This window comes from Paramormyrops kingsleyae, chromosome 16, assembly GCF_048594095.1.
Source record: "Paramormyrops kingsleyae isolate MSU_618 chromosome 16, PKINGS_0.4, whole genome shotgun sequence".
Taxonomy (NCBI): Eukaryota; Metazoa; Chordata; class Actinopteri; order Osteoglossiformes; family Mormyridae; genus Paramormyrops; species Paramormyrops kingsleyae.
In genome coordinates, this window is record NC_132812.1 from 27,982,227 (window position 1) to 28,009,370 (window position 27,144).

General features: G+C 51.3%; 1 protein-coding gene across 8 annotated transcripts in view; it reads right to left on the bottom strand.

Annotated features, from left to right (window-relative positions):
- Nucleotides 1-27,144, bottom strand: part of LOC111857178 (nck-associated protein 5) — a 119,271-nt gene that overhangs the window by 58,985 nt on the left and 33,142 nt on the right. For 7 of the 8 annotated variants that reach the window (XM_023837743.2, XM_023837744.2, XM_023837742.2 and 4 more), the window contains 2 exons: nucleotides 12,382-12,445; nucleotides 2,344-2,477 (listed from right to left, as the gene is read on the bottom strand). In XM_023837743.2, coding sequence (XP_023693511.2) covers nucleotides 2,344-2,477; nucleotides 12,382-12,445 — 198 coding nt within the window. Of the gene's footprint in view, nucleotides 1-2,343; nucleotides 2,478-12,381; nucleotides 12,446-20,898; nucleotides 21,217-27,144 lie in introns of those variants that run through there. The other variant, XM_023837745.2, reaches the window with a different exon arrangement.

Below are 27,144 nucleotides of genomic sequence, written 5' to 3' on the forward strand. Positions count from 1 at the left end.
GACAGCAATGGTGGGTAAGCACGACGTTCAGGTCCTGTTGATGGAAAAGAACCACGTGTTTGGATCTGCTAGCAGAATGACTGAGTGCATATGGGCCAAGCTTCAGTAAGGCAACGTCCTGCTCATTTTTAATCGACACACATACTTCGGGCAGTTTAGTCTCCCATCCACTAAATGCCATGTTTTTGGACTGTGAGAGGAAATCTGAGTACTCAAAGAAAAGCAGTACAGGCAAAGAGTACTCATAAAATACTCATTTTTAAAGGCATTACTCTGCACAAAATAAGATACGTTCAAGATAACCAAAAACCAAAAATATTCAAATGTTCAGGACAGATGGTTGATCAATAAAGCATATGTCAGAGGGAAACATTTAGGCTGGTCTTCTTCCTGTAGCTCAGCAACCTCGCAAGTCTTTATGACACTCTTCTTGCAATATAATCTATTCAAGTATATATATGTTATTTCAAATACGTATTTCAAAGTGAACTTCTCACTTTAACAGCAGAAGAGTGAATCCAAGGCATTAATAGAGCAGAAGATTACAAACGTGTCCCGACTTAAGCAAACCTATTAACAGGGACAGTCAGCAAACATTCACCAAAGTCTGGTAGCAGGTTACTTGCACTCAGGAATCTAATACAAGTACAAAAGGCTAATGATACAGTTAGAGCAGAGAGAATTATCACAGCTCCCTATATTTCCAATGACCTACACTCCACATACAGACCTATATTACTGAGATTTCATATAGACAGAGGTGGAGATTTCAGGTCCAGAGAGTACAAATCCAGACCAGGATTTTGTTTCAACCGACCAGTTGAGTATAAAGAGTCACAGAGTACTCAATCGGTTGGTTGAAACAAAATCCTGGTTTTATACTCGGGATTTATACTCTCTGACCTGAAATCTCCACCTCTGCATATAGACATATACATCAGCCAGCGGCAGATGGATTCAGCACTAAAAACACCTCTGACAATAAGCCACAAAAAAAAAAAAAATGAGTAAAAAAAGTATTGAGACTCATAATTTAGCTCTATTACTGCTACAGGGAAAGTTATTTTGCTGTTTTTGACCACCTGAGTCAGCGATGCCTTTATACCAAAATGCAGCCAGATAATCGTTAGTTTTAATGAAGCACTGAACTTTCTATGCCTTCTAAGGGTGGACTAGACCCTTAGAGTGGAGATTTAAAAACAGATTCTCGACCTGTGAATGTGTAACAAGCTGTTATAGTGAGTGCAGCTCCTGAGGTAAATGGTGCAGAAGGATGGGAGATAAGGAGACACCAACAAGCAAACAACACGTGTGAATCCATCTGAGGACGCCGCATATGCGAGCCACACGCGACAGGTGTTGCTTGGTACCGTTAATTACTCTACTCCTTCTTGAGAAATCACATGGACGTGAAGAGTTCTCAAAAACACAGGGAGAAAATTAAAACTTTTTAAAGTGTCCGTAATTACTAATCTTTCAGGAAGAATGAAAGTGCTCTGTGGATGATTGTCACAGTCAGCGTCCTGAATTGCTATCTTTTAATTACACGTCAGCCACAAAGCGGCCGTGACTTTTCAGCTGACTTGGATATTGTCCTACTTAATGTCACACCTCGCTGAGCAGAACGGAAATTAAGGAGGAATCTTAATTTCAGAGTTGGAAGGCTGCTTGGCGCGCCGAAGACACCTTTACGGGGGACGTACAGTCCCGCACACGCCGCGAGCGGGATGGGGTTAAAAAGTGACGGGGAAACATTTCGCATTGTACACAGGACTGAAATATTGAGAGTCTAGAATGGTATTTAACACAGAGACTCAGGTATAGGGGCTTTAGGGCGCATGCCTACATGCTATTAGCGATGCATCATACACCATCAGTGAGGAAAACAATCGCTAACGGTGAGTGAAACCATGAAAGGCACGTTCATGTTAACTGGCACGTCGGTCTGAATGGATGAGCTGGTAACACAGGTCAGATCCTGCAGGAGTCCTTCGCCCATGGTCAGAGCGACAGAGGTTCCCAGAGTGACCTCAGTGAGCCGCAGAGGGTCAACAAAATAATGGAGCCCAGGAAATATGTTTTCCTTGTTCGTTTGTTTGCCCCTCCCCCCCCCCCCCCCATGACAGAGACTGAAAAACAACCTGTGGACTTAGACTGAACCCCCTACGTGTTCAGTCACATTGACGACAAACTAAATTTACTCATTCTGAACCAATGAGTCAGTAATGTGCAAATAAATGATGGTGGGTGGCCTCTTGGGCATGTGACCCTCCCCTCGTGGTGGCCGGTGCCCTGTGTGTGTTACACCACCCCCCCCCCCCCAAAGTGGGTGTGGCCTCCTACCTGGAGAAGTGCTGCTGTAGCGCCTCCATCTGTGCTTGGCCCAGCTCTGACTCTTGCGTCGCCTCACGCAGACGCTTCTCAGTGTCCCGTCGCAGGCGTCTCTCTTCCTCCAGCTCATGGATCAGCTTCTCTCGCTGTGGGGGGGAGGGGGTGGGGGCAGGTGAGTCAGCCGAGAGACCACGCACAGCCGGGCTCTTTGACCCCAAGGCAACAGAACCCAACAGCAGCACAATTCCGCAGTCCGTGGGAACCTCACTGATGGGCAGATAGATGGATGGATGGACGTCACCTTCCTGGTGCTATTGTGTGCAAGTGCTCAGTGTCAAAAGCAGACTGGGCCTCACCATCACGTCTCAACTTTACTACTTATAACAGGATCAAGAGGGCTGAAGGCAGTCACCTGATATCTATGACATCACGTCCTTTCACTGCAGAAACAAGGGGGTGTTTTTCTATGCAGATGTTTTTCCCCCAGCTCATTCAGCCACACCTCCCATCTCAGAGATTTCACTTAAACATTTAAGGTGAGGGGTCGTCACATCAGGGTTCTAAGAAATGCACAATAATACTGAGGAAAAAAACTAAATAAAGTAACAAACCAGGCCAAAGACCAGCTGAAATTTCACAGGGATCGAGACCTCTTCTTTCTTCAGATCCGCTAACCTGAACAGAAAACTCAGCTACGTGTGTCAAAAATGATTTAGCTAAGATCCTTATGGACGGATTAAGCATATTTAGGGTTAAGCCTATTGAGAGCTTCCAGAAATGAGGTGAAGAATTCTCCACAAACAAGTTCGCAACAAGGCTTGCAGAGGCATCAGGCTCACATTCAAGACCTAATTGGCGCCTATTAGCAGATTAGTGCTGTGCTTTGTGCTGTCACAACAGAGCTAATGGTTGTGACCCAGTGAGGCACACGTGTGGAGGTTAAACGGCCTTGCGTCTGTGTGGCTCCCCCACACGTGTTGGATCTACATGACTGTTTGTCTCTGTGTGTCACTCTGCCCCAGCCTCTTTCACTGAGGCCCTCAATAACTCAGCCGTGGAGTCTAATCCTTCTCATTTGCCAAGATCCTTCACATTATTTTTCCAGCAGCTCTACGGGTGAGTGCTGGTATCGTCCCGGGAGGCCGCCTAGCCGAAGCCCATTTACATACGGCGGACCTTGAAGCGTGATTCATCACAGAAATCGCGGCGACGTGAGAACGACCGGCCTGAGAGAGAAGATTAAGCGATCCTGTCTCCCAGACACGTGGAAGCGTGCGGCATAAACAGACAATGAGGAAGTGCAGCGCGATAGTGTTCCGTGCATCTTTAATTCGTCCCGAGGAATCCCAGAACTGCCGGTGGCAGGAGACCGGCAAGAAGGCACATAGTTTCAGGCACAGCCTCTCAGGGAGAAACACGCCATTATCCGGGTGGACTAATGAAGCAATATTTCATCAGCTATCGTCGCGGGCCGCGCGGCTCCCGGCCAAGTTCGCTGTCCCTCCGCAGATAAGGGCGGCGACAGTGATGGATGGAGGTGGGGGGGACGAGGGTGTGGAACACCAGCACCCCTGAAATGCAGAGTCACTGGACTGTGGCCACTTTCCTCAGGTCAGACAGAATCCACCTCTACTGGGAGAAAGCCTGTCACCTTAAACGCAGGCGTGCCAATAATCCTGAAAACTAAAAACAGACCGGTGTCACTCAAAAAGACAAAAACACACACAGACCTGTACTCATATCTTTGTGGGGTCCATCCATTCATTCCTACGGGCAAATCTAATCTAACTATGACAACCTTAATCCCTACTCAACCCTAGCCTTAACCATAAGTGACCAAACAAAATACAAGTCACGGATTTTTATAAAATTGAATTTTCCCTTGTGGGGACCAAAAAATGGTCCCCACAATGTCAAAATAAAAGCACCAAATGTCCCCACAATGAAATGTATATCTGAGACACACACACACACGCACATACACCATTTTTGCTTATTCCTACATTCTATAGCAAATATAAACTCTGATTAGCGTTACAGGACGACCCTGACCTTGAACAGAGCCCCCATCGTGGGTGTTTCACAGCCACAGAAAGAGCCCCCACTCACACCTGGTGCTCCCTTTAGCAGCCTCAGCTCGAGGGTGTCCACGTGAGCTACCACAGTTGCCAGATTCCTCTTAACTATTTCATTAGTAGCTGTCAACAGATTCCCCATTCTGACATTTGGATTCCCAGATATTTCCAGGTCTCGGGTAGGAATTAACGAGCTATGGCGGCGGAGCATGCTAGCTAATTAGGCCTTCGGGGATTAAGCCGTGACAGGATGCCCATTCTGATGCTCGCTCGGTAATGGGTGGGCTGTAATTTGCGATTAGTATGGAGCCCTCAAATCACATCCGACTCGATGCTCCAGACCCTGAACTTTAAATAAATAAATAAATATATTTGTTTTCCTCCAAGCAAGGGGCCCCTAATCAGGCCGTACGGCACAGGGGTGGCGAACCCGTGGCCGGCTTCCTCTCCGCTGCACGAGCGCTCATTGCATGACGCAGAGAGCGCCACCTCATGGCCATTAACGATGACACATTTTGAGAGGCTATTGCAGAGTAGGCTGATGTGACCAGTGTTATCTCAACTACATGAATCACAGAGGGCTATTTTTCCCCAAAAAACATTCATGCTGGTTATAACCAGAGGTAGGTAGTTCAGGTCCAATCAAAATTTTGTTTCAACCAACCAGTATAAAGTGTCACCATCACAGAGTACCCACTGCTCTGATACCTCATCTTGATGGATGGATTATCCGTGGTTATCAGGTGATACTAGTTATAAACCAAGCAGCCAGCCCACTAGTTAAAGCGGCCCTTAATCTATGCCGGGCCGCTCTGTCCCTGAGTGACAGCAGGCAGAGGCTCCCTCACATCGACGGGGACATTTCCCATGTAATACTGAGCAGGTTGTAATAACGTGTCAGAGTAACAGCCATACTCAGTTTATCTGCGTGTCAATCATTCCCTAACTGCTCAGTAAATAATTATATTTCAGCACCTTATCCAGCTAATCCTTATTCCGGCTGTTTAATCATAATTAAAAATAATCCATTAAGCCCCCTGACAATCGAGCAGTAAAAGAAATAATCCCTCACGTGTACGGCCTGCGAGTACATTAATGTTGCAGACAGAACACGGCTCCCTGGTTTGAGGGAGACAGAGAATCAGGGGTAAAGCTTTGCAGAGATGCCGCAAAGTCATTCCGCAGCGTCCCTGGATACTTGCATTTCGGTTGGGGGGAAAAAAAGCACATCTATTTTGGGATAGAAAGAGCTCGAATAAATCAACTTAAAAATTTTGCAGCTGGTTGTGATCTAAACGTGGTAATCTGCCAAGCCTTTTCTTCACGCGTAGACGGTCGCTCACCCGAAACGCGCCAGCAGGGTGCGCTAAAGAGAACACGAGTAGTGGGCTGGAGATTTACACAACCTCTGACCTCGGCCTGCTCAAGGAAAGCTAATGAAACTACCCGTCATGACCCAACACAAGCAAAACATCAAAAACTGCAGGCCGAAGGGGGTAAATGCAAAGTACGCTGGAGATCAAATCATCTTATTTGATAAATAAAATGAGGTCCTCCATCACACAGAATAACAGCAATCATTAACTTCATCATCATTACCACTAATGGTCCATTAGCAAATATATTCTGTTCTGTATGACACTGAGAGCACAGTGTCAATATCCATGTCTTTAATATATTTATGAATGATTAGATTTTCAGTTACCTGTAATGTACAACTCCTTAATGCATCACAACATAAACAGTTGTATTTAGAATACGGGGAAGCATTTAGTCACAGAGCCAATACTGCCCCCTAGTGGAACACAGAGGGGTCACACAGGATTTGAAAGCCACGTCGGATGAGGCTGGAGCAGAAACGCCGCGTGGCTCTGCATGAAGCAAATGCTGACCGGCCGCACCTGTAAACAAGCTCAGAAACAGCTGGTAGGGTAAGAGCATCACATGCGTGCGCACACACGTGCAGGGACATGCACGCCCATGCACACACCAGCACTGTCATGGAAACCGCAATGGGGAGGCGGCTGTTTAATGGGATCCAAAGAACACAGGCTGGGTACGGTGTGCTGGGTGATGGACCGGGCTTTACTGACCCAGCTGAGGTTTGACCCAGCAGAAAGTCAGGGATGTAAAGTCACTCAGCGATGGCAGCAAACGGGCCCCCCCGATCCCGGGCCCCCCCCCAGCCCACCCCACCAGCGAGCCCAAGGCAAGGAAAACATCTGGGTTTACGGAGCCCAGCAGCCTGGGACAGGAGGGGCCAGTCAGCGGGGAGTGTTTATGCGGGCAGACAAGCATGGGAAGGACACCTAAACACACACAGGCATGTTTACACACACGCATAGAGGAGCAGAAAGACAAACACTGTCAGACACAGCACAGGTCTGTACACTGTTTAACTGATCTATGTAATCATCTATTTCTAATTTCTGAGCAATGGAGAAATACAAAATAAATATAACATAAATGCAATAAATTAAAGCAAAAAATATATATAAAATTCAAGAAAAGTCAAGAAAACTGTAAAAAAAAAAAAAATAATTATTTGCACCCATAGCTTCCAAGATAAGCTTCGGACCACCATGACTTTGCATTGGGATAAGTGGGTATGGAAAATGACGGATGGATGGATGGATGGATGGAGATCATGGAACACAAAGCTATAATTGTGTTACTTCAGTCGATCCATCTTCTCATCACTGATATTGGTCGGGGGCTATAGGAGGGGCCGGGATTCTATATAAGGCATTATAAGGCTAGAATACGCCCTGAATGGAATGCCAGTCCATCACAGAGACACCGATTAGCCTAACTGCAAGCCTGCGGACTGTGGCGGAAAACCGAGGCACCTGGGGGGCACCTGGGGGGCACCTGGGTCGAATGAGCAAACCGCCCGCACCGAGCGGAGGTGCGAGCCGGCAGCTAACCGCTGAGCCGCCACGCCGCCCGGCATTCCCACACCACCGTCATAGTCCCCCGCTCGCCAGCCACGCTCTCAGCCACACGCGTTTCCCCCTCACCGCCTGCAGATGGCGACCTGCTCCCAAATACAGCAGACTCGCAAATGCACAGCTGACACAGAAACGCACTCGAGCGTGAAATGCAGATATTCCACCACTCGGGCCAAAATGGAATAATACTGAGAGAGGGAAAGCGGATACGGCATTTAGGAGGGCATGAAAGGAGCAGAACGGGGTGTAGAGTTACGGAGCAGGGGCAGTGCAGACTGTGGTTTGGTGGGACCCCACATCACGCCCTGTGTGTCAACTACGGGCCATGCGGACATGATGACTGATGCGTCCTTCAAGCTGCCATTGTCTCACGCCATCATTGTTAGGGGGCCGTAGTGTCAGGCGCGCTCCGCCTTAATGACCCAGTCCAGCAGCGTCGTTTAGGGACCGTCATCATCATCCCCATCCATCTCCGTCACGCGCGCTGAGTGACATTCGGATCCTGCGTCCAGGGCCCCGGAGGACGGCACCAGCCCCCAGGGGTCGGTAAATTGATTAGCGGCTGCGTACCCCCAGGACGGCCTGCTCATTCACACTGTTACGCATCGCTGAGGATGGAGTGCAGGTGTGTGTGTGTGTGTGTGTGTGTGGGGGGGGGGGTCAGTAGGAGAATCATCTCCCATGGGGGGCTTGGAGATGAAAACCCAGTCATCCGGTACAGCTGGAGATCACTGCAAGACAACCACCCCCCCCCCCAACGATATGGGGAACGCAGAGCAGAGCAGCCTTCTAGTGGGTGCTGGGATTCAGGGACCAGGAAGACACTGACTGCTTATCTTGTGGGGGGGGCGGGGGATTTACAGTATCACTGGCCAAGGGGAATGCTGGGAGACAGGCTACCTGATTACGTACACCCCCCCCTGCTGCGAGATGGTGGGTCCACCTTCCAGGGACAGGACTACCCCCACCCCTGAGTATGTGCTTATAGAGAGGGGAGAGGCGAGATGCAGCCATGTGAATGAGGCACAGGAACCCTGCATCCTCCACCCTTAACACAGCAGTCATGTGACGAGGGCTGAAACACGCCTGTACGGGCACATCCATGGCTCAGTGACACGCACGGTGGTCGTGACACTGCAGCCTCCCTGCCTCTAGGTGGCGCTCTAAGGGTCCCTGCGTCTTGCTTGCCGCGGTGCTGAACATCAGGGCTCCAGCGCCAGGCTGACAGCCGTAAATCTGCGTAATGCCACGGTATCAGCGCCCCGTCCGCGGCCATTGGGGTTCAGTCGCCCATTTGTCAATGTCTGGAATTGGCTAACCCTCCCAATCCCCCCCCCCCCCCCCCGTCGATCACACAGAGGGCAGGCCCCGTCCGCCATTCACACCGAGCTGTCAGTAAGCGTCAGCCTCTCAGGGCTCTGGCTGGGCCCGATAAGGCCGGCCTGGGGACATCCCCCCCCCCATCCCCTCGCAGCTGTCAGAGCGTGCTCACAGCATGCAGGTCTGGGCATGCTCAGATGCAGCGGCCCGCTCTGCCCGCAATGGGCTAGTTCATCCGGTCATCCTTTCACATCAGTCACACTTTCAGTTTTTCTGTCCTGAACGTAATCGTGGATGAACTTCCTTCTGTAAAACACGGAGCAGCTGGTCCACATGGCTTTAGCATGTACCTCCGTGAATATTCCCCCTGGCTGTGACAAATATTCCCCTTGGCCCACTGAAAAGCACATATTGAGAAACCATTGTCATCTTCTTCGTGTTCCAGCAGAGTAAGAGATGATTTTACACAAAGTGATGGACAGGTTTACATGCATATGGACTCTCACTAGGACAAAGAAGCTGAAGATGCATGGATGGATGGATGGATGAACGGATGGATGGATGGATGATTTATTCAGCGTACCACCTCATGCATCTTCCAGGGACTACTTTTTTCATGGAGGTGACCCCCTTCTGATCGGTGCGGTCATCGTGCGTGGGATCCGTCTGCTTGGAACCATGCTCCCCGCTCCGAACGCCTCTTTACCGACAAACCTGCGTACGCCGACCATATGCAAGCAGGAAGCGCAGTATCCTGCCAGACGGCAGGTTCCAAGCGTGTTTATGAAAATCCGGCTGCACAGGGGCACACATTGAGCCACTCTGGGCCGCAGGCTCCTGCGGTTTTCAGGCTGGGGAGTCCGGCCCTAGCTGGGAGGGGGGTGTGGGGCTGGGCTGATCTCTATCCCCGGCCCCCAGTTCCATGCCCAGGCTGCATGGAGACACTGCTCACTTGTTTAAGATGTAAAAAATGCACTACAGACCTCCCAGAAAAACACTGAACAGCGCAGAAAACCGTAGCGGAGAGGACCGGGCCGTTAATGGATAGCTGAGGCTGCACTGTGCATTTTTATTACAGATATTTATTTTTACAAACTAAATGTGGCTTTTCTGCCACAGAAGCATCCCTGTGAGATTCATCTGGACAAGGTCACGACACACAGTTGCACAGCACTGCCCGTCGAGCAGTCACTCCAGGGACACCACAGACAAAGGGATAGGGGTGACTGGATTCACGGTTACTCACTGACTGAGAGTAGGATTATGGAGCAGGACAGTGGGCAAAAGGGATGTCAGAAAGTACAGCCACTTCTCGTTTAGCCACCACAAAAAAAAAAATCACCTTCTAACACTTTTTCCCACATTTACGACCAAATTTTTTATGCATGACAATGACGTACGCTGGATTGAGAGGGGCCTTTGTCAGAAAGGATGAAAGAAATTGAGCGCGGAAGGCTGAAGGGAAGCCGTAAGCACAGGCGCGGTCACGACGAGGGTACCGGGATTTTCACCTAGTTTAATGACCTGGTCATTGAAATGGAGCTCAGTCGTTAAACAGGGAGCGGTTGAACATGGCTGTGATTGGTCAGAAACAAATGTGGCCCAATCACAGGAAGATGGGGGATAAAGTGTGATACGAGCCCTTCAAAGGGAGTGGCACGTACCCCCGGTTTGAGAGACCGTGCCGGTGGGGTCTGGGCAGCGCCCCCTGTCCCCTGGGGACGTACGACCCTCAGCGGGATGGGGGGCCCATTATCCGCCCGTGGGGAGGCCAGGCAGGACGGCGGAAACAGCAGATTCTGGCAGGCCGGCTCTATGGCGGCTGGCTGACCCGCTCACAACAGGAGCCCGTTTTCAAAGCCCCCGGCTGCTTGGTCGGCACCGATATATCTTGGCCGTAGAGTCTCTGCTCTGCTCCTCGGGAAAGTTGTTGGGGGGGGGGGGGGTAGCTTCGTCACCTTGCAACGTGTACTGATGCTGGGTCAGAGTCTGCCTACCGCACCTCAGAATGACCCCCCCCCCCGTGACTGTGACCCACTAGCGGAGACAGCTTCAAGTGGGTATATACATCTCAATTTTTTAATTCTTTTTTTGTTAATTCTTTTGCGTTTATTTAATATGTGCAAAATTTGACATTTCCTGCTTTATTTCTAATACGCATCACATTCATCATATGCGGTATTTTCCAAGCAGTTACGTTTAAAAAGTGCCACTGAACACCGGCAGGGTGCATATTTAACACATATTTAAGCATTATGAGGATAAATTCCGTTATGGTTGGACGGGGCTTTTAGAGAGAGACAAAGGGATATGAATATGAATGAATATGAATATGAAAGAGGGCACTGAGCTGTGCGCTGGGGAGCACGAGAGCGCAGCGCCACCCGCAGGGCCGCTGCTCAAAGAGCGCCTCCTGGGGGCAGCACTAGCAACTGCTCTAGATTCCAGAACCCGCTCAACTAAAATGGCGCTTGTCTCTCCCCTCTGGCCGTATCACTCCCCCGCTGAGCTCCGCCTCCCCCCCCCCTCCCCCGAGAGAGAAGACCTCCCTGCATGAACACACCCGAGGATAAGCCTGACCCCCCCCCCAGCAGGTACTTTGATGAAAGTGCTTCACCTCCTACGGTTGATCGTGAACACAGCCCGGCTGGGGAGGGCAGTAGGAGCCGGTTCTCCGGGTAAAAACACGAACCCAGTTCCCTGGGAATCTCCATTTGGGGCACGACTGACACCAGGAAGCCCAGAATGAGGCTGCCTCGCGATCGTGAGGTCCGGCTGATAATCACCATGTTTGCACGTCCTACGGTCGACGTTTGGAGTTCAAACTGACGTTGAGGGCTTGCAGTTTGATTTCACAGCTGTATGGTTTTCCTGCAGCTGCCCGCAAGCCTGCAAAGACTCTATTTCTCGCTTTATGTTTTCCTGAAGGCATCGTCATTCCCGCAGCTCATGCGACATCCGTTCCCCCAGTCCTCCTCATACATCCTCCTCATACATCCTCCTCATACATCCTGCATCCCCATTTATTCCACAATAAACCGGACACATTAATCCATCTCCATATAACCTCTGTAATGTCTCTGTAATTTTCCTGTAATGTTCCTTATGGCCTTTCTGTAACATCCCTATAACCTCTCAATAAGGTTCTTTTAATGTCTCCGTAACATTGCTGTAACCTCTTCATAATGTCTCTGTAATGTTCCTGTAACATCTCCATAAATGGCCATGTAACCTCTCGGTAATGTCCTATAACATCTCCATATAACATCCATGTACCCTCTGAAACATCCTGTAATATCTCAGTAACATGTATCTTGTAACATCTCCATATACGGCCTTGTAACCTCTATGCAACATCTCTGTAATGTCTTCGTAATGATCGTATAACATCTCCATAACGTCCCAGTAACATCTCCTTAACATCTCCAAATAACGTCCTTGTACCCTCTGAAACGTCTCTGTAACATCCCTGCACTGTGGCTGAAGCTGAATCCAGGAGGATTCCCGAAGATGCCGCCTCATGAGGAGATCGCGTCCCCCTTCGTCATTTAGCGTGAATGAACAGAAGCTGACTCTGCTCTCTGTTAATTAGGCTGACAGGGGAGCACAGAGCACCACTCGGCTGTCGTCTTAGTGATGCACGGTGGGAATGAAGTGCAGAGCTCCCTCCCCCCCGGTCCCCAGGTCAGAAAACACAAACATACCATTGTGGCCCGGCTCCGACTCCGCGCGACTTCCCTCTGGAGACGTGCCACAGCCAGCTTCTCCCTGCGTGGGGGAAAGACGGACAGGAGCCGATCAGAGGGATGGGAGGCGGGGGTGGGGGGGGGAGAAGCGGGTCACTCTTCATGGACTGGAGAGATAAAGAACAGCCGACAGCTTCACCCTGAGTACAGGAGGGCTGTAGAGAAGATCCAGAAGGACCAAGCCTGAAGGACGGACTGTATCACAGCAAACACGCACACACAGACAACACAGACACACAGACAGCACAGAGACACACACAGACACACACACAGCACAGAGACACACACAGCACACAGACACACACAGCAAACAGACACACACAGCACAGAGACACATGCAATGAAAACACTGTAACAAAAAAATAAAATAACGGAAGGCTTGTTATATCAGAGCAGAAGTGTCCATCAGAAAAGTCCATCAGAAAGAAAATTCAATCTCATGTATCAGGATGGAACTTCATTCATTCAATATCCATCTCAATATGTTCACTACCTCCCAGCAGAGGAGGGCTTTGAGTAATACCAAAAAGCCTATTTGCCAGCACTCTGAGGTTCGGGAAATATCAGTCCGCATTTATTAAACGTGTCATATCTCTGAATAGATAACGCTCGCACTCCCAGGAAATCAAAGGGATTCTGGACACAGAGGCAGATGGGTGCCAAGGCGTTTGTGCCCAGATTATATACCCTTTACACACCAGGCATTAGTGTGAAGTGCACAGTATTGCACATCTATCATTCGCAAAGCCACCTGATATCAAACTAGCCTCTATGTCACCTCCATGCTCCCAATACTACCCGAAAGCTGAAGTACCCCTTATCCATGCCCCAGTTACGGCTTCGAATCAAAAACAGCCCTTCCAGTCCCCCATAAGTGCCTCAAGGCTACAGTACTCCTTGTCCAAACTCCAGTAACTGCCCCAAATCTATCATAGCCCCCTCAAGCCCCCATAACTGCCTCAAGGCTAGAATAATCCTCGTCCATGCCCCAGTAACTGCCCCAAATCTATCACAGCCCCCTCCATGCCCCCGTCACTGCCTGAAGGCTACAATACCCCTAATCATGCCCGGGAACTGCCCCAGATCCATATCAACCCGCCCTATGCCTCTGAAACAGCCCCCAAGCTACTACAGCCCATTCCACCACCCCCCCGTGGGCCTGCAATCAAGCCTAGTGCACAAATACACGCCTCTGTCACTATGAACAGTTTTCGCTGCCGGTTATTCCTGTCGGATCGGGGCACTTCCATTTCTTACGAGCCCCGCTCCCTCCGGATTCGGCGGGCAGGACCCGCATCTCAAAGAACCTATAGAAGGAGACGTGGCAGAGGATGAAAAATGAGAGGGGAGCCGTAATTTAATGCGAGGACGAATACCGCTGCCAAGAATGACATTCTGTATAAAGCGCGATTACTGTAATTGGGATGGATTTTAGTGGCAGTCAAAACAGCCCCAGCACAGCTTGCTTAATGCGGGTACTAGTGTCTCCCCCCCGCCCGCATGGGGGCGACAGCTGAGCACAGCGTTCAGGTCTGTGTACTGAGCACCACTGAACATCTGCGAGCTGATTTACTGACTGTGCCATCCATTCTGTACTCCACTCTGACTTTGGCAAATTCATATATAAACATATTTGAAGGCTCGTCCGACATTCAATCAGCAGCAGAGGAGTAATACCCGGCACTTCATTACACACACCTGAAACTTCGGGAAAATGCAATAAAATTATGACACAAATGCACCAGACAGAAAACGCTGTCACATTCAATAAATGACCTCATCCGACACCTCTTTACACATAACCCAGATTTCTGAACTAGCTAAAAATAGAGAAAAAAAATATGAATAATGACTCTCACCTAAAGCAATCTTTAGTCTATGCTTGGATGTTTTACTTACATGCAAAATCTAGTTAAAACTTCCCTGGTTATAACCGGTTTAACCGACTAGAAGTTTCGAGCTGCTCAGTGACATAAGAGCAGGACACCTCCTGAGGTCACGGTGGGGTCTCTAACAGGGGTACTGCCCCCACCCCCGCATACCGGGTCGTAAAAGCTCTCCAGCGTCGCAGTCGTTAAACTGCAGCGCGATTCGAGATGCAAATGTCATGCATTTCATGCAACATCCTGTAGTACCACAAGGCAGGACTGAGTCTGTCCAAATGCTGAAACGTCTTCTGATCCACTTTGCCCATTTTCTCCTTGGACTGTGATCAGCAGATCTCCCACTGAGAGCTGTGATGAAATCTACTGCTGTGATGATGGTGACAGCTGGCGGTCAGGGCCGAAGGTCGCGGGAGATGGTCAGAGCCAAAGGAGAAATCTGACGGCCCAAGCAGATCATTATTGCTGATTGTCAGGCCAGACGGCTACAGCTGCTAGTTAGTGCTGATGAGAGTTGATGGCCGGTGTTGAATGTCAGTGTTGATAATCCGCGCTTATTTGGGATTGACCAAGACACTCTTTGCAGGGGGGAGATTCTAAGCAGCGTTACGCTCACCGCTGGAGCTTGACAAGGTCATTCGTCAGCTTTATTATTATGAAACCTCACCTGGTCTTATGCACCTCTGGATCCTGGGGCTTTAATAACACAACCCTGTCAATCTACATCATGAAGAGGAAGTTTCAGGGTAAAAACAGAATGAGAAAAGCAGGCAGAGGTGTTAATCCTGGAGCAGGGACGCTGCCAGAAGGAGCTGGGGGCACAGCGCTCATCAGATGTCACAGCACCCCCTTCACAAAGCAAACCCAGTCATTATGATGCTGTCTTGGGGGGTCTGGCTCCATTTCAGTTTCACCATATCACACTGGTCTGCCCCCTGCTGGTGGCCCACGGGATCACCAGGACCAGCCTGACAGACTGAATTTAGTGTGTGAAACCTTCACCTCCGATGAACTGTGTTTAGACTCGATTACTCTGGAGCCCCTATGAGTGGGGGGCGGTCTCCGGCATATTTACTGCTTGAATGGACTAAATTTACAGTTAAAAAAACTGGGATATCGCTAATCAACTAATTGGTGTGGGAAGCCGACAGCATACAACAAAAATAGTTTCTGTGGAGGCGTCTGTTTTTTTTTGGCCAGTGGGCAGTTCTCCACATGTAAAGTATGACACTCAGCTGGACGAAAGCCTGGCCCCACATCTGAGGGTGAAACAGTGGGTAACAGCACACATGTGACTCCGCCCACCTAGGAACACTGCACACTCAGCACACAAGTGACTCCACCCACCTATGAGCGCTGTCCGCTCAGCACACGTGACTCCATCCACCTATGAGCGCTGTCCGCTCAGCACACATGACTCCACCCACCTATGAGTACTGTCCGCTTAGCACATGTGACTCCACCCACTGATGACCACAGCCCACTCAGAACAAGTGACTCTATCCACCGAGAAATACTGTACACTCATGCTGCATTCGATTATCTCGGCGAAGTCATAAATTCCAAGGTGTGTAACGTCACATCTGACCAGTCTCCCGTTCAAGCTACACATCTCCGAACAAACATGGCTGCCTCCACGAACACACTGTTGTTGTTGTTGTTGTTGTTGTTGTTGTCTGAGCACGAAAAGCTCATGGAAAGATATTTATTAATTAACAGCAGCAGAATCATAGCAAAATTCTTTATCTGAGAGGCAAACAAATCACAAACAAACAAAAGACACTAACAAGTCTGTTAAAAATACTGATATTTGACAAAATAAACATTTTGAAATATCTATAAAATAGAGAAGGAGTGAAACTGCTGAGACTATGTAAGCCGCCATGTTGAAATGACAACAGGGGAATGTCATACAGCAAACATCGGAAAAGGGGGTGTGTTTCAGTCAGGATGTGACATTTTCAAGACGTTTTTCTCTGACAGAAAATGAAACGCAGGATCAGCACAGGTGACTCTCCACCAATGAGCACTGTCCACTCAGCACATGTGACTCCGCCCCCTGGAAAGCATTGTAAAGCCTAGCTCTGATCACCAAACTCATCACATATGATAAATGGATACTCTATAGCAAAATGCAGACATATTGCACTAAAAGGTAGGGATTCTGCATGAAGGACAAACAGTCCTCAGCGTTGAGAGGGCAGCCGGACATGCCCCGCGTCTCTCATGCGGGCCGTGTCGTGTTCTTCATTCACTCAGCCATGCCACAAACCACATCCGAAATCACTCTAATTCCCCGTTGTGCAATCCTCTCACGGATCCAAAACTTCCTTCCGTGGCGCGGACAAAGAACTCAGCGGGGAGCAGCGCGAGTTTGGCTCCTGCCCGTCTCCCAGGTCGCGTTACACAAGCCCCACTGCAGAAAGGTTTACTGCGGCAAGCAGCGTGCCGCGCTGGGCTCACGTCCCGTCCGGACCAGCGGGAACAGACCCCGAAGGACACTCATGCAAATCCACAGATGCACCAGCTGCAAATGTCGGCCACATTCCGAGCGCATGCACTCATATTGACATTAGTGCGGCATGACACACTTTCTCTCGAATTGCCTGAAATTAACGGGCTTCGCCAAATCTTATCTGTCAAATCCATTTTTATTCCTGGAGATACGCAGGAAGGGGTCAACACTAAGATTCCATTTAGGATATGAACCATCCGGGATCAGCCCAGAAAGCTCTAATTACGAGGAGGACAGCACCGGAGCGCCGTTATCGGATAGGAAGATTCCATTATCGCAAGTAGCAGCTCCTCCCTTCCATCATCTGAGAGTGAAATTAAGATGCATATCAAGCAGAATTGTTTCAGCGCTGCTGCAGCTGTCTTTAGTTTCTCAATTTTGTTTTTTTAAGCTCTCCTAACGGCTCGTTTGAGGAGGAGGCTGCGCAGCACCGGCAGCTGGACGGCCTGTCGGCTTCGCCGCGCCGCGCCTGAGCGCCGAGTAAACACTCGGTCTCCGGTATTTTGGACACCGTCCCAGCCAGAGGCAGGCAGTGACTCACCAGTCAGACATGGAAATTGGACATGCTCCTTGCCGTGTCTCCCCCACATAATTGTTGTAGATGTAATTTATGATTTCAATCTCAAAAACACATAAAATAAACACATATCGCTCGATGAAGACACTTTCTGGTTGGTCGGAGGACACTTGGAAATAAACGTGGTCAGACTCTATTAAACGAGGTGCGGCTTTCAGCAAAATCTCCGCAAAATGTATCCGCATACTTAGGTTATACGCTAACCTATAACCCCACCCCCCATTCCGCTTAACGCTGCACATGCCCCACAGCAAAGTGCCACTAGGGGCCCCACACGAGACTCCTGACATTTCATTCGTTTCATTCCACTGCTGTAATAAATCACTCATATTTCACAGAGCTGCACGCACAAAACAACACGACCCTGCTGCTCCCTCCTCGCGCTCGCCTGGAGTGTTTTCAGCAGATATGCAGAGTGTAAACTGGCACGCATTCAATCGAGCAATGCAGGCTCTGTCAAACCAACACACACACACACACAGTATTTGCGCGTAATAGCATCACACTGCTTGTAGAGTGTGCCTGACTATCAGAATTAGGTGCAAGTTGCACGTCAAGCTTCCAGTGGCCGTACGACAAACACCATCAGAGCGCAGGTACCGGCGGTCGTAGCTGGTGGGGCAGGAAGCTGCACCTTCCCAGTGCAGAGAGCAGGCTGGGGCTCCACCAGTACACAGCCGGAGGGTGACGTGCTTACATGACGGACCCATCAGCTTGGGCTTTGGGAAATTCACCCAGGGCTGCCCGCAATGGGCCGATCATGTTTAACTGCCGCGGGTTTCACAAATATCCCCATTTATAGGGATCTCAAAAATGTCTTCTGAAAAAGTGTACGATCCAGTCCATAATTTAACGAGCATCCAGTCCACTCCATTAGTAGATTTCATAAGCCTACCGCATCTGACGCTTCAATAAGAACTCAGGATGGGCCTGTGACATACCGCCGGACCTGCAAAAAGCTTCCAGATGCTTTAATGTCACGAAGCCTGCAGAGCCGCCAGGAATCCGTCTAGGTTCCAGCCCGAAGTGACGCGAGATGCCCCATGTTCTGGCTCGCCTGGTCACCCCATGAATGTCACTGCAAAGACGACAAGCTTCCCCGGCGACTGTAACCCTGGCCCAGCAAGAAAATGGGCACTTTAACATATTTAAAACTGCCCCCCCCCATAGTGCTATTTCACCATTGATAGGGAAGAAAGAAGACAGACAGCATGACGTTTTCCTCTATCCACGCCGCCAAGAGGACAGATCTTTGATCTCAGATTTTGGTAAAAACGAAAGCCCCGAGCCGTCCTCAGCACGCCTGCGCACAAATCCTACGCCCAATGGGCACACGATGCCACTGACGCGGCGTGGGCTAAAGGGCGGCCCTCGCGACATCACACCGCGGCCCGTCCGCGTCTACGCATCTCACGTCTGTCCCACGAGGAGAAACCCGAAAGCGGAGCAGGCAGAACCGGGCAGGATCTCCCTTTTGGACCCCATCAGCAGGCAAAGTAATGAGCCAGAGTGTCCATGTACGTGAAAGTGATTCATTACAGGCCTCATTTATACCCGGCGCTGCAGTGCACTAAGTGCTCTATAAACTGCGTTTTACACTTTGAGAGGCTTGGCCCAGAAACCGCTTTCAGGCCTAATCCCCAAATAAATAGCAGCCAAGTTCTGATTTTCTCCTTCTGGGCTCCTGACCGGCACTGGGCTGCAAAGCCAGGGCCTTCCGGGGGGTGGGGTCTCCTGTATTTGGGGGGGGAAACATCAGTGTGGAAGTGTTTGGCGCAAAAGTCTGAGCAAACAGGGCTGGTAAATAGGGAGCGATTTATCGCCGTCAGTATGTCTGACAGTCCATCAGCAGGCTGGAGCAGCAAAGTGAGCAGGACTGGGGGGTCTCTGAGGGCGGGAGGCTCCCTCGCCATGCTGTGACATGTGCATCCACAATGCTTCTCTCACTCCAGGACCAAACAATATGGCGCCCCCCCCCCCGCAGGAGGCAGCGACTTCGGACTGCGGGTCACACATTACAGCTCAGTCTGGGTGATTAGGACAGGCCTGCAGTGCAAACCAGTACTGCAGACTGGGCGATCTGGGACCAGCTGGCTCCCAAACAAAACATGGCGGGGGTGTGGGGGGCTGTGTGGGGATGGATGGAACGGGCTTCAGGAGAGCAGAGGGGCCCCTGGTCAGCACAAAGGGGAAGACGCCACAAGACGGCCGCCACCACGGTATCCGACAGCCAGGGAGGAAGGCAGGAAGAAGGAGAGACAGGAAGAAAGACAGGCAGAGACAGCCAGACAGGGAAGTATGCAGGCAGACAGACAGGCAGGAGTGAAGGCAGGCAGAAAGGCAGGAGGGCAGAGAGGCAGGAAGGAAGAAAGACAGAAAGGAGGACAGGCAGTCAGGAAGAACGACAGACAGGTAGGAAGGCAGAAAGATAGACAGACAGGAAGGCAGGTGGGCAGGCAGGCAGGAAGACGACAGGCCGGCAGAAATGTAGGTGGACAGACAGACAAGGCATGCAGACAGACCGACCAAAGGACTGACAAGAAGACAGGCAAGGAGAGAGGTAGCCAATCAGACAGACAGGAAGGCAGGCCAACCCGGCAGGGTAGACAGACAGACCAACAGGCAGGCAGGGAGGAAAAGAAGGCGGACAGACAGATAGGAAGGCAGGCAGGGAGGAAAAGAAGGCAGACAGACAGATAGGAAGGCAGACAGGGAGGAAAAGAAGGCAGACAGACAGACAGATAGAAAGGCAGGCAGACAGACAGATAGGAAGGCAGGCAGACAGACAGATAGGAAGGCAGGCAGACAGATAGATAGGAAGGCAGGCAGACAGACAGTTCTTCTGGTCCCCATCAAACTGGGGCTTATCAACCTGTTATCAATCAGCATTAGGCTGATTACTGCCACAGGGACTCAGCCCTTCTCAGTTGCTAATAGCAACAGGGACCAGATCGTTTCTTGCTCCGTTTTTACTGGGAACATTCGAGGTTTGGCAGGATTATCCTAGGAGTGCAGTAGGCTGGGGCAGCATGGACAGTAGCTCGCGTATCATGCGTTGTAAGCCCAGGACGCTTAAGCACCAGGCTGCGCGCTGCCCCTGACCCCCCGCCCCCAACCACCCAGAGGGCTACAGCAAGTAAAACAAGCGGAGGTCACTCCTTTAACTTTGCAGAAAGTCCTGGGCGGAACCCTGAGGGAGCAGCCGTTCTGCTGTTAAAGCAGGCACACACACACACACACACACACACACACACACACGCACACACACACACAGCACACACACACACACACACGCACACGCACACACACGCACACGCACACACATACACATACACACACGCGCACACACACACACACACACACACACACATACACACACACAAACACACACACACACACGCACACGCACACACGGGCACCCACACACACGGGCACCCCTGCAGCACATGTGGCAGGTGAGCACCGCTGTGTAGCCCCCCCCCCCGGAGGTGCGTACTCACCCGGAGCGCGATGGCGCATCCTGGCCCCGGGTTGCGGATGACACACCTGGTGATCCTGCGGCCGCGATCTCAATGGCGCCCGCTCCCCTGGCCTGGCAAGAAGTTTACATCCAGAGCGCGCCCCCCCCGGCCTGCCTGCCTGCCTGCCTGCCTGCCTGCTGCACGGACACCCTCACACCGCGCCCGTCTCTCAGCCGGTCTGTCACTGACAGCCTCTCGCTCTCCTCCTCCCCTTCCCTCTCTCTCTCTCTCGCTCTCACACACACACACACACTCTCGCTCTCTCGCTCTCCTCTGCCCAAGCCTCTGGGACGTGTAAAATGTGTTCTGGGAGAGAGAGCGCTCAGCTTTGAAGGTGGAACTACCCTTCGGGGAGGGGAGGATGGGGGGCGGGGAGAGAACAAGGGGCGCTACGGATAGGATGCTCCTGTGGGGGCCTATTCAGATAGAGAGAGGGAGGGAGAGGGAGAGGGGGAGAGAGAGAGAGAGAGAGAGAGAGAGAGGGAGAGACAGCGGAGCAGGAAGGGCTGGGCATCCATCGAGCCCATCTGCCACAATCGCCATCAGTCTCAGCTGAATAGCCCTGACAAACCGGAGCTGGCAGAGGGGGGGGGGAGTATGTGTCCCATAAAGTAGCCCCTGTGAAAGAGGTTGGCAACTGGAGGGGTGAGAGGGGAATTAAAAGGCTCCAGGAACAGCAGCCCCAGTTAAAATGTGGGGGGGGGGGGGGTTGTGCAGCCTCAGCCTCTTTCCCGAACATCGACGCCACTGGTAATGAACTAAATGAACAATTAGGTGATCAGAGGTACCATGTGCAGTGTGGCATTGTGGGGGGGGGGGGGGGGTGTTTGGGTGTCGCCCCGCCTGGGTAATTTGGGGACAAAAGAGGCTTGCAGTCGCACGTGCAAACCAGGAGGGGGGGGGGGGGCGGGTGGTAGTTGGGAGACGGTCTACCCAAAGGACCCTCTTACCTTCACTGTGAACTTTGGCTCGAACGCCGCAACTCGCTCAGTAACGGAGCAGGTGGCCCCGTCACATTGGGGACGGAGAGAAGGGCCACCATGTCACGCGTTACGCCGGGGTCCCGCGGTCTCGCCGGGCTGACGACCAGTGTCATCGCTGATAGATTCCGCACCCACACCCTGGTCTGGATTAGGTGGTGGGGGGGTGGGGGGGTGATCACATTCCACAAAGGTCGGGGGGCGCACTGGCAATGAGGGGCTGTTGATACTGGGGCATCGGGAAGCAGCTGACGGTGGTAATCTCTGAGAATAATTAGCCAGAAGCCCCAGGGCCACTAGGGCCTGCACTCTGTCACCGTCACTGCGCCGATGACTCAACGCCAAGGCGGTATTTATAGCGCCGGGCGGGGATGAGTTACCGGGGACAGCGCAGATCGGAATCGCTCATTTCAGATGAAGACATCATGGTTTTTTAATTATTACTAGTAATCCAGATCAACTTAACGTTAAAACATTTGCAAATCTGCCCACCTGTATCTGCTGCTCCAGTACAGGGCTGACATGTGGCCTAAGAATGGGCTTCCCGAGGGGGGCGGGCTTTATTCATAGGAGCCCCTGAGGCCACAGGTAGGTCAGAGTGAGTGTGACATGCCCCCCTCTCCCCCCATTACCCATCAGGCCTTGCCGTCTAAGCTACCACTCGCTTCGGGAACAGTGAGGCACGTGTCACACCCAAATACACCTGTGAACAAAACTCTAATGGCATAAATGGAGCCCAAATCGTCCAGAGGACCTGGCACTCTGGCGCTGGAATGGGCCATTTTCCCTCTGCCTCTCCGTGTCTCGGCAAACAGCAGAAAGCCAGTCAGCGTGACTTTGAAAACGCGTTAAACACCAGCATGGCTTTACAGGCGGCCTTCAGATCTCTATCTGTAAAACGCTCGTGTTTTTTCACTCGTCGTTACAGACTTCTCAGAATAACCGCAGATCCTACAGAGTTCAGAAGGTTCAACATCCGCCACCCCGGAGGACGGCTAAACGGCACAGCGGCCCTGTGACGCCAGACTGGTCACGACGGACTAAGATCGCTCCCAGTCCATCAGCGAAACGAATGCTGCTCAATTCTCGGCAATCCAGAGGTTCTAGGTGGGGTTTTGAGGAGGAGGCATGTGGGGAACAAAAGCCCAATGTGTGAGGGAAGGAGAGAGGTTCACCCTAAGCCTCTGTACCCTCACCAATCCCGTGGAGAACCCAAGCACCAATGGGGCACTCTGGACAAGACCGATAAACTGAGTCCCCTGAGTTGCTCTTGACCTTGTGCACGTTACTGGTGAAAGGATATCCGTGCGACGCACAGCGCCACATCCACTCGCACTAGGACCGGGCGTCTCTCGCCGGCGCCTCTCGGTGGCGACCTTCACGAGGTGTCCATAAAAAGCTTCATTACCTCTTTTGATTAACCTCCGTTTCTGGAGGCCCCGTCAGCCACTAACCCACATCCCGGGGGGGGGGAGGGGGGGGGGGACGACCCCCGTGAATCAGGGCCGGCCGAAGAGCGCTCCATTACCGCGCTGATAGCGGCAACAACGGGCCTCGATTAATGCTCTGCTTATCGCACTGAAGTGCCCCTGACTCACGGGGAAGGCCGAGACGCTGACTGCACACTCGGGGCGGGGGGGGGGGGGGGGCGAAACTCCATTCAACCGCAGGATCCAGTGAGGCTGGTCTCTCTGGTTAAACATGCCACACTCCTTGGGAAAATACCTGGGTCTTCGGTGAAGCACCCTACTACTGTCTCATCAAGGGCCATCAACCCTGTTTAGCTGCTGCAGCTCAACAAATATAGCATTGTGCTAACAACACAAGGGTTGTGGGTTCAAATCCCAGGGAGAAGATCTAAATTGTGACCCTTCCCTCTAGTGCAAGTCGCTTTGGATAAAAGCCCCAGGTAAACGTGAAACCCGGCCAGCCTAAAGCAAACACAGAACACCCCCAGGTTTTTAGGGAATCACACTGGTTAAAGGACCCCAGAACTGCTAAAAACGTACAGGGGAAATTTAATTAAGCAGTGGGGGGGGGCAGTCTGTAAGCACTCTCGGGTGCAACCAAAGTAAAATACGGGCTCCCCAAAGACATTCTGAACTTCCCACTTAGAGAGGAATAAAATGGGTGTGGAATGGGAGCAGAGTTCCCCCCGAACTCACTGGGACGCCTGTAACATTTACGAGGAATCTGTTCACGTTGTAAAAGTGGCATCCCGCTGAGGAAGCCCACGGCGGGCGTGGAATAGCGCGCACTCTGTCCGGCTCGAACACTGACCGTTTATTACGGAGGCCCCTCCCTGCACCACCCACACCCAGGCCCTAATTCAATCTGCCTGATCTGCTGACTGCGGTCCTATTCTATCCATTTACCAATCTATCCATTCATCCGTTTCACCATGAAAATACATTCCTCTCCAAGGACAAGACGCCAATTTCTGGTAAAGTGCAGGAGATCCGCTAACTCTGTGCCATTCCCGTAGAAGGTCATTAGTTCTGGCAGTTAAGAGGACACCGGGAGACCAAAATCAGGAATATTGTGGGATAAATGCTGCGTGCGCAGAGACTCACAGTCATCTGCGCCGCAGGATTACAATAATAACGTGACTAAAAATGCAGCCACAATCCTACAAACCACAGGCTCTTATTCTTAATGAAATATTTACAGTAAGCAAGGTTTAACTGCAATTCACGTGACGGCCATTACAAGTCATTCGAGCGCTTGAGGAATTTGGAGGTTATTTCCAGTGACCCCCACGTCTGCCGGCCATGGGGAGGTTCCCTTAAAAGAAAAAAAAAAATACCTTAAATATTTATGTGTGTCCCAGAGGTCTGAAGCACGGCTTAACCAAACGAATTTGAGAAGCACCGTCAATTTACGGATGCAGCCTGGACTAAGCAGATTACACGCTATTCAGCCATGGCAGATGAGAGCAGATCTGCGCAAGCAGCGCACAGCGAGCTGAGGGTCTTCTGCTACGGCTGCAGCATTATTATACCTATAAAGTAGCATTTCATGTGCATGGCTGCGACCTGCGAACGCTGTGACCGGAAAGGTGCCTGTAGAAAATTTTGATTTGGGGAGGCCAGTTATATTCATGGGGGTGACCATACCACACCGTGATGAGGGACAGGGGGGGGCTGCGAATTTAGCAGGGGTTGGACACGGCTATCCTGCCACTCCCGAGATCTGCCCCTGGTGATTGGCTGCATGGTCAGCAAGGAGGCGGGGCAGCGTGCGGGCATTCAGGAGGATTCACGGAGGGGCGTCACTACCCCACGCACCTCCGTACCCAAAAACGCACACGGGCTCAACTCCTAAACATCTCAAACCACAGCACCTACAGGGTTCCTCCCTTTATTATGTTCCGAAAGGCACTGCTTATACAAAGAAGAGCCCAATACCATTAAATAAAAAACCTTTCTGTAGAGCCTTTAATAGCAACATAACTCATTTAGGATTTCTGTGGCATAAATATTTATTCTAAGGCACATGGGGAACTGATTTTTAATCAATGGATCATGCCCAGCCTCTCTCTCTCTCTCTCTCTCTCTCTTGAGTGCACACAAACACACCATTGAAGCGTATCAGGCCTCTGTGGAGCTTAGCATTATCAAATTATAGAATTAGGCCGGTCAACTTATCCCATTAAAGCTGTAAAAAGCGTGGCCCCCACCCTAGCAGAGGGCCAGGCCCTCAGGCCAGCAGCACGGCCCCTCGGCCCAGGCTTGGACCCAGGGAGCCTTTTCTGTGGCAGGATCGAGCTCCCAAGCCCAGCAGCACACAGGCATGTTTGAGGCCAGAAGGACCCACAGCCTGCCTGCATTCTCCACCCTCTCGAGCTGCCGGCGGGCGACAGGGCCACTCATAACCAAAGAGCCGCTTTGTTCTCTGAGATACAGGGGATTTCTGACACTGAACGTGACATCCACCCGACAGTAGGGATGGATGGATGTCCACCCACGCGAGAGAAGAGCAAGTCAGGCTCACGATCGGCAGGGCGAGGAATCTACCCCCACCTGTCACCTAGGGAGGGGCACCCAGACAGCTCCCACACACACTCATGACGCCTGTCAGTGGGTCCTCTTCGTCTTCTAAGCCGTCACCACCTCAGACGGCCTTTCAGGTGTGCCTCAGACACGGCACTTTGTCAAAGTAATGAAGCACTCTACGCTAATGGCTGTACCGCACCATCAAAGCGGCATCGAGATTGCCGTCTCCTATGAGCTTTGTTCCCATGACCCTCAAAGGATGCTGAGGGCAGGCCGGAGGCGGGGCCGGAGGCGGGGCCGAGCGGCGGGAGGACGCCAACGCTGCCTTTGATTGGCCCTGTTGGTGGCAGATCCTCCCGTGGGCGTGACATTATACCAGCTCTGGATCTCTCTGCTTTAGTATAAATATAAACTGAGCATTTTTCTGGTCGTCACTGTTGATCCTCCATCTTCAAGATGCTTTATTAAATCGCCGCGCTGCTCACGGCCACCCTTAAGATTCCCAGGCGTACCAGCTGAATTCTGGTTTTTACCGATGCATGGTGAATGACCACGGGTGACAGTAAATGACTGTAGCGCCCCCCATGAGCTGAAGGGCCTTGCGGGGGCTCTGCAGTAGCGTGGCAAACCACAGCACACTTTAAAAAGCACTGATTTATCGATTGGCTTTGACAGGATTCGGGAAGGTTCACACTTAAGCACTTCAAAGACTCTGCAATCAAAGGAGGTAAATCTAAAATCAGCGCGAACCCCAGTCCTTATGCCCCCCCCCCCCCACTGACAACTGCTACTCACACAGAGCACAGCAGCCTACTGCGTAAATCACCCCCGATAATCATCACACTGTGCCGTCTCACAAACGTCAGACCCGTGTTCCGTCTCCTGGACAGGTTACAACTGTGCTCTTAAATACTTAGCGCTGATCGAGCCGTTGATTACATAAAGCATCCTGTTCAAAACATTTTAATCTAAACACAACGGCTGAGATCGTTTTTTTTTTTTTTGGCATGTCAGCCGACATTTGTGTACTCGAGGAATATCGCTAGCAGAGGAAAGACACCAGGTAAACTTCCTCTGGAACACTGCACAGGCAGTTACCCCAGAGGCGGGTGCTGTGCTGAGAGGTAGAGAAACGTCGGGGGATTCGGTGCGTGTGCAGTTCAGACGCAGAACAGTGACAGATGTAAGAAGCTTTGATTGGGGAATGGCAGCTTCAGAAAACATCGCCCCGCCGAGGTTTTCACACACGG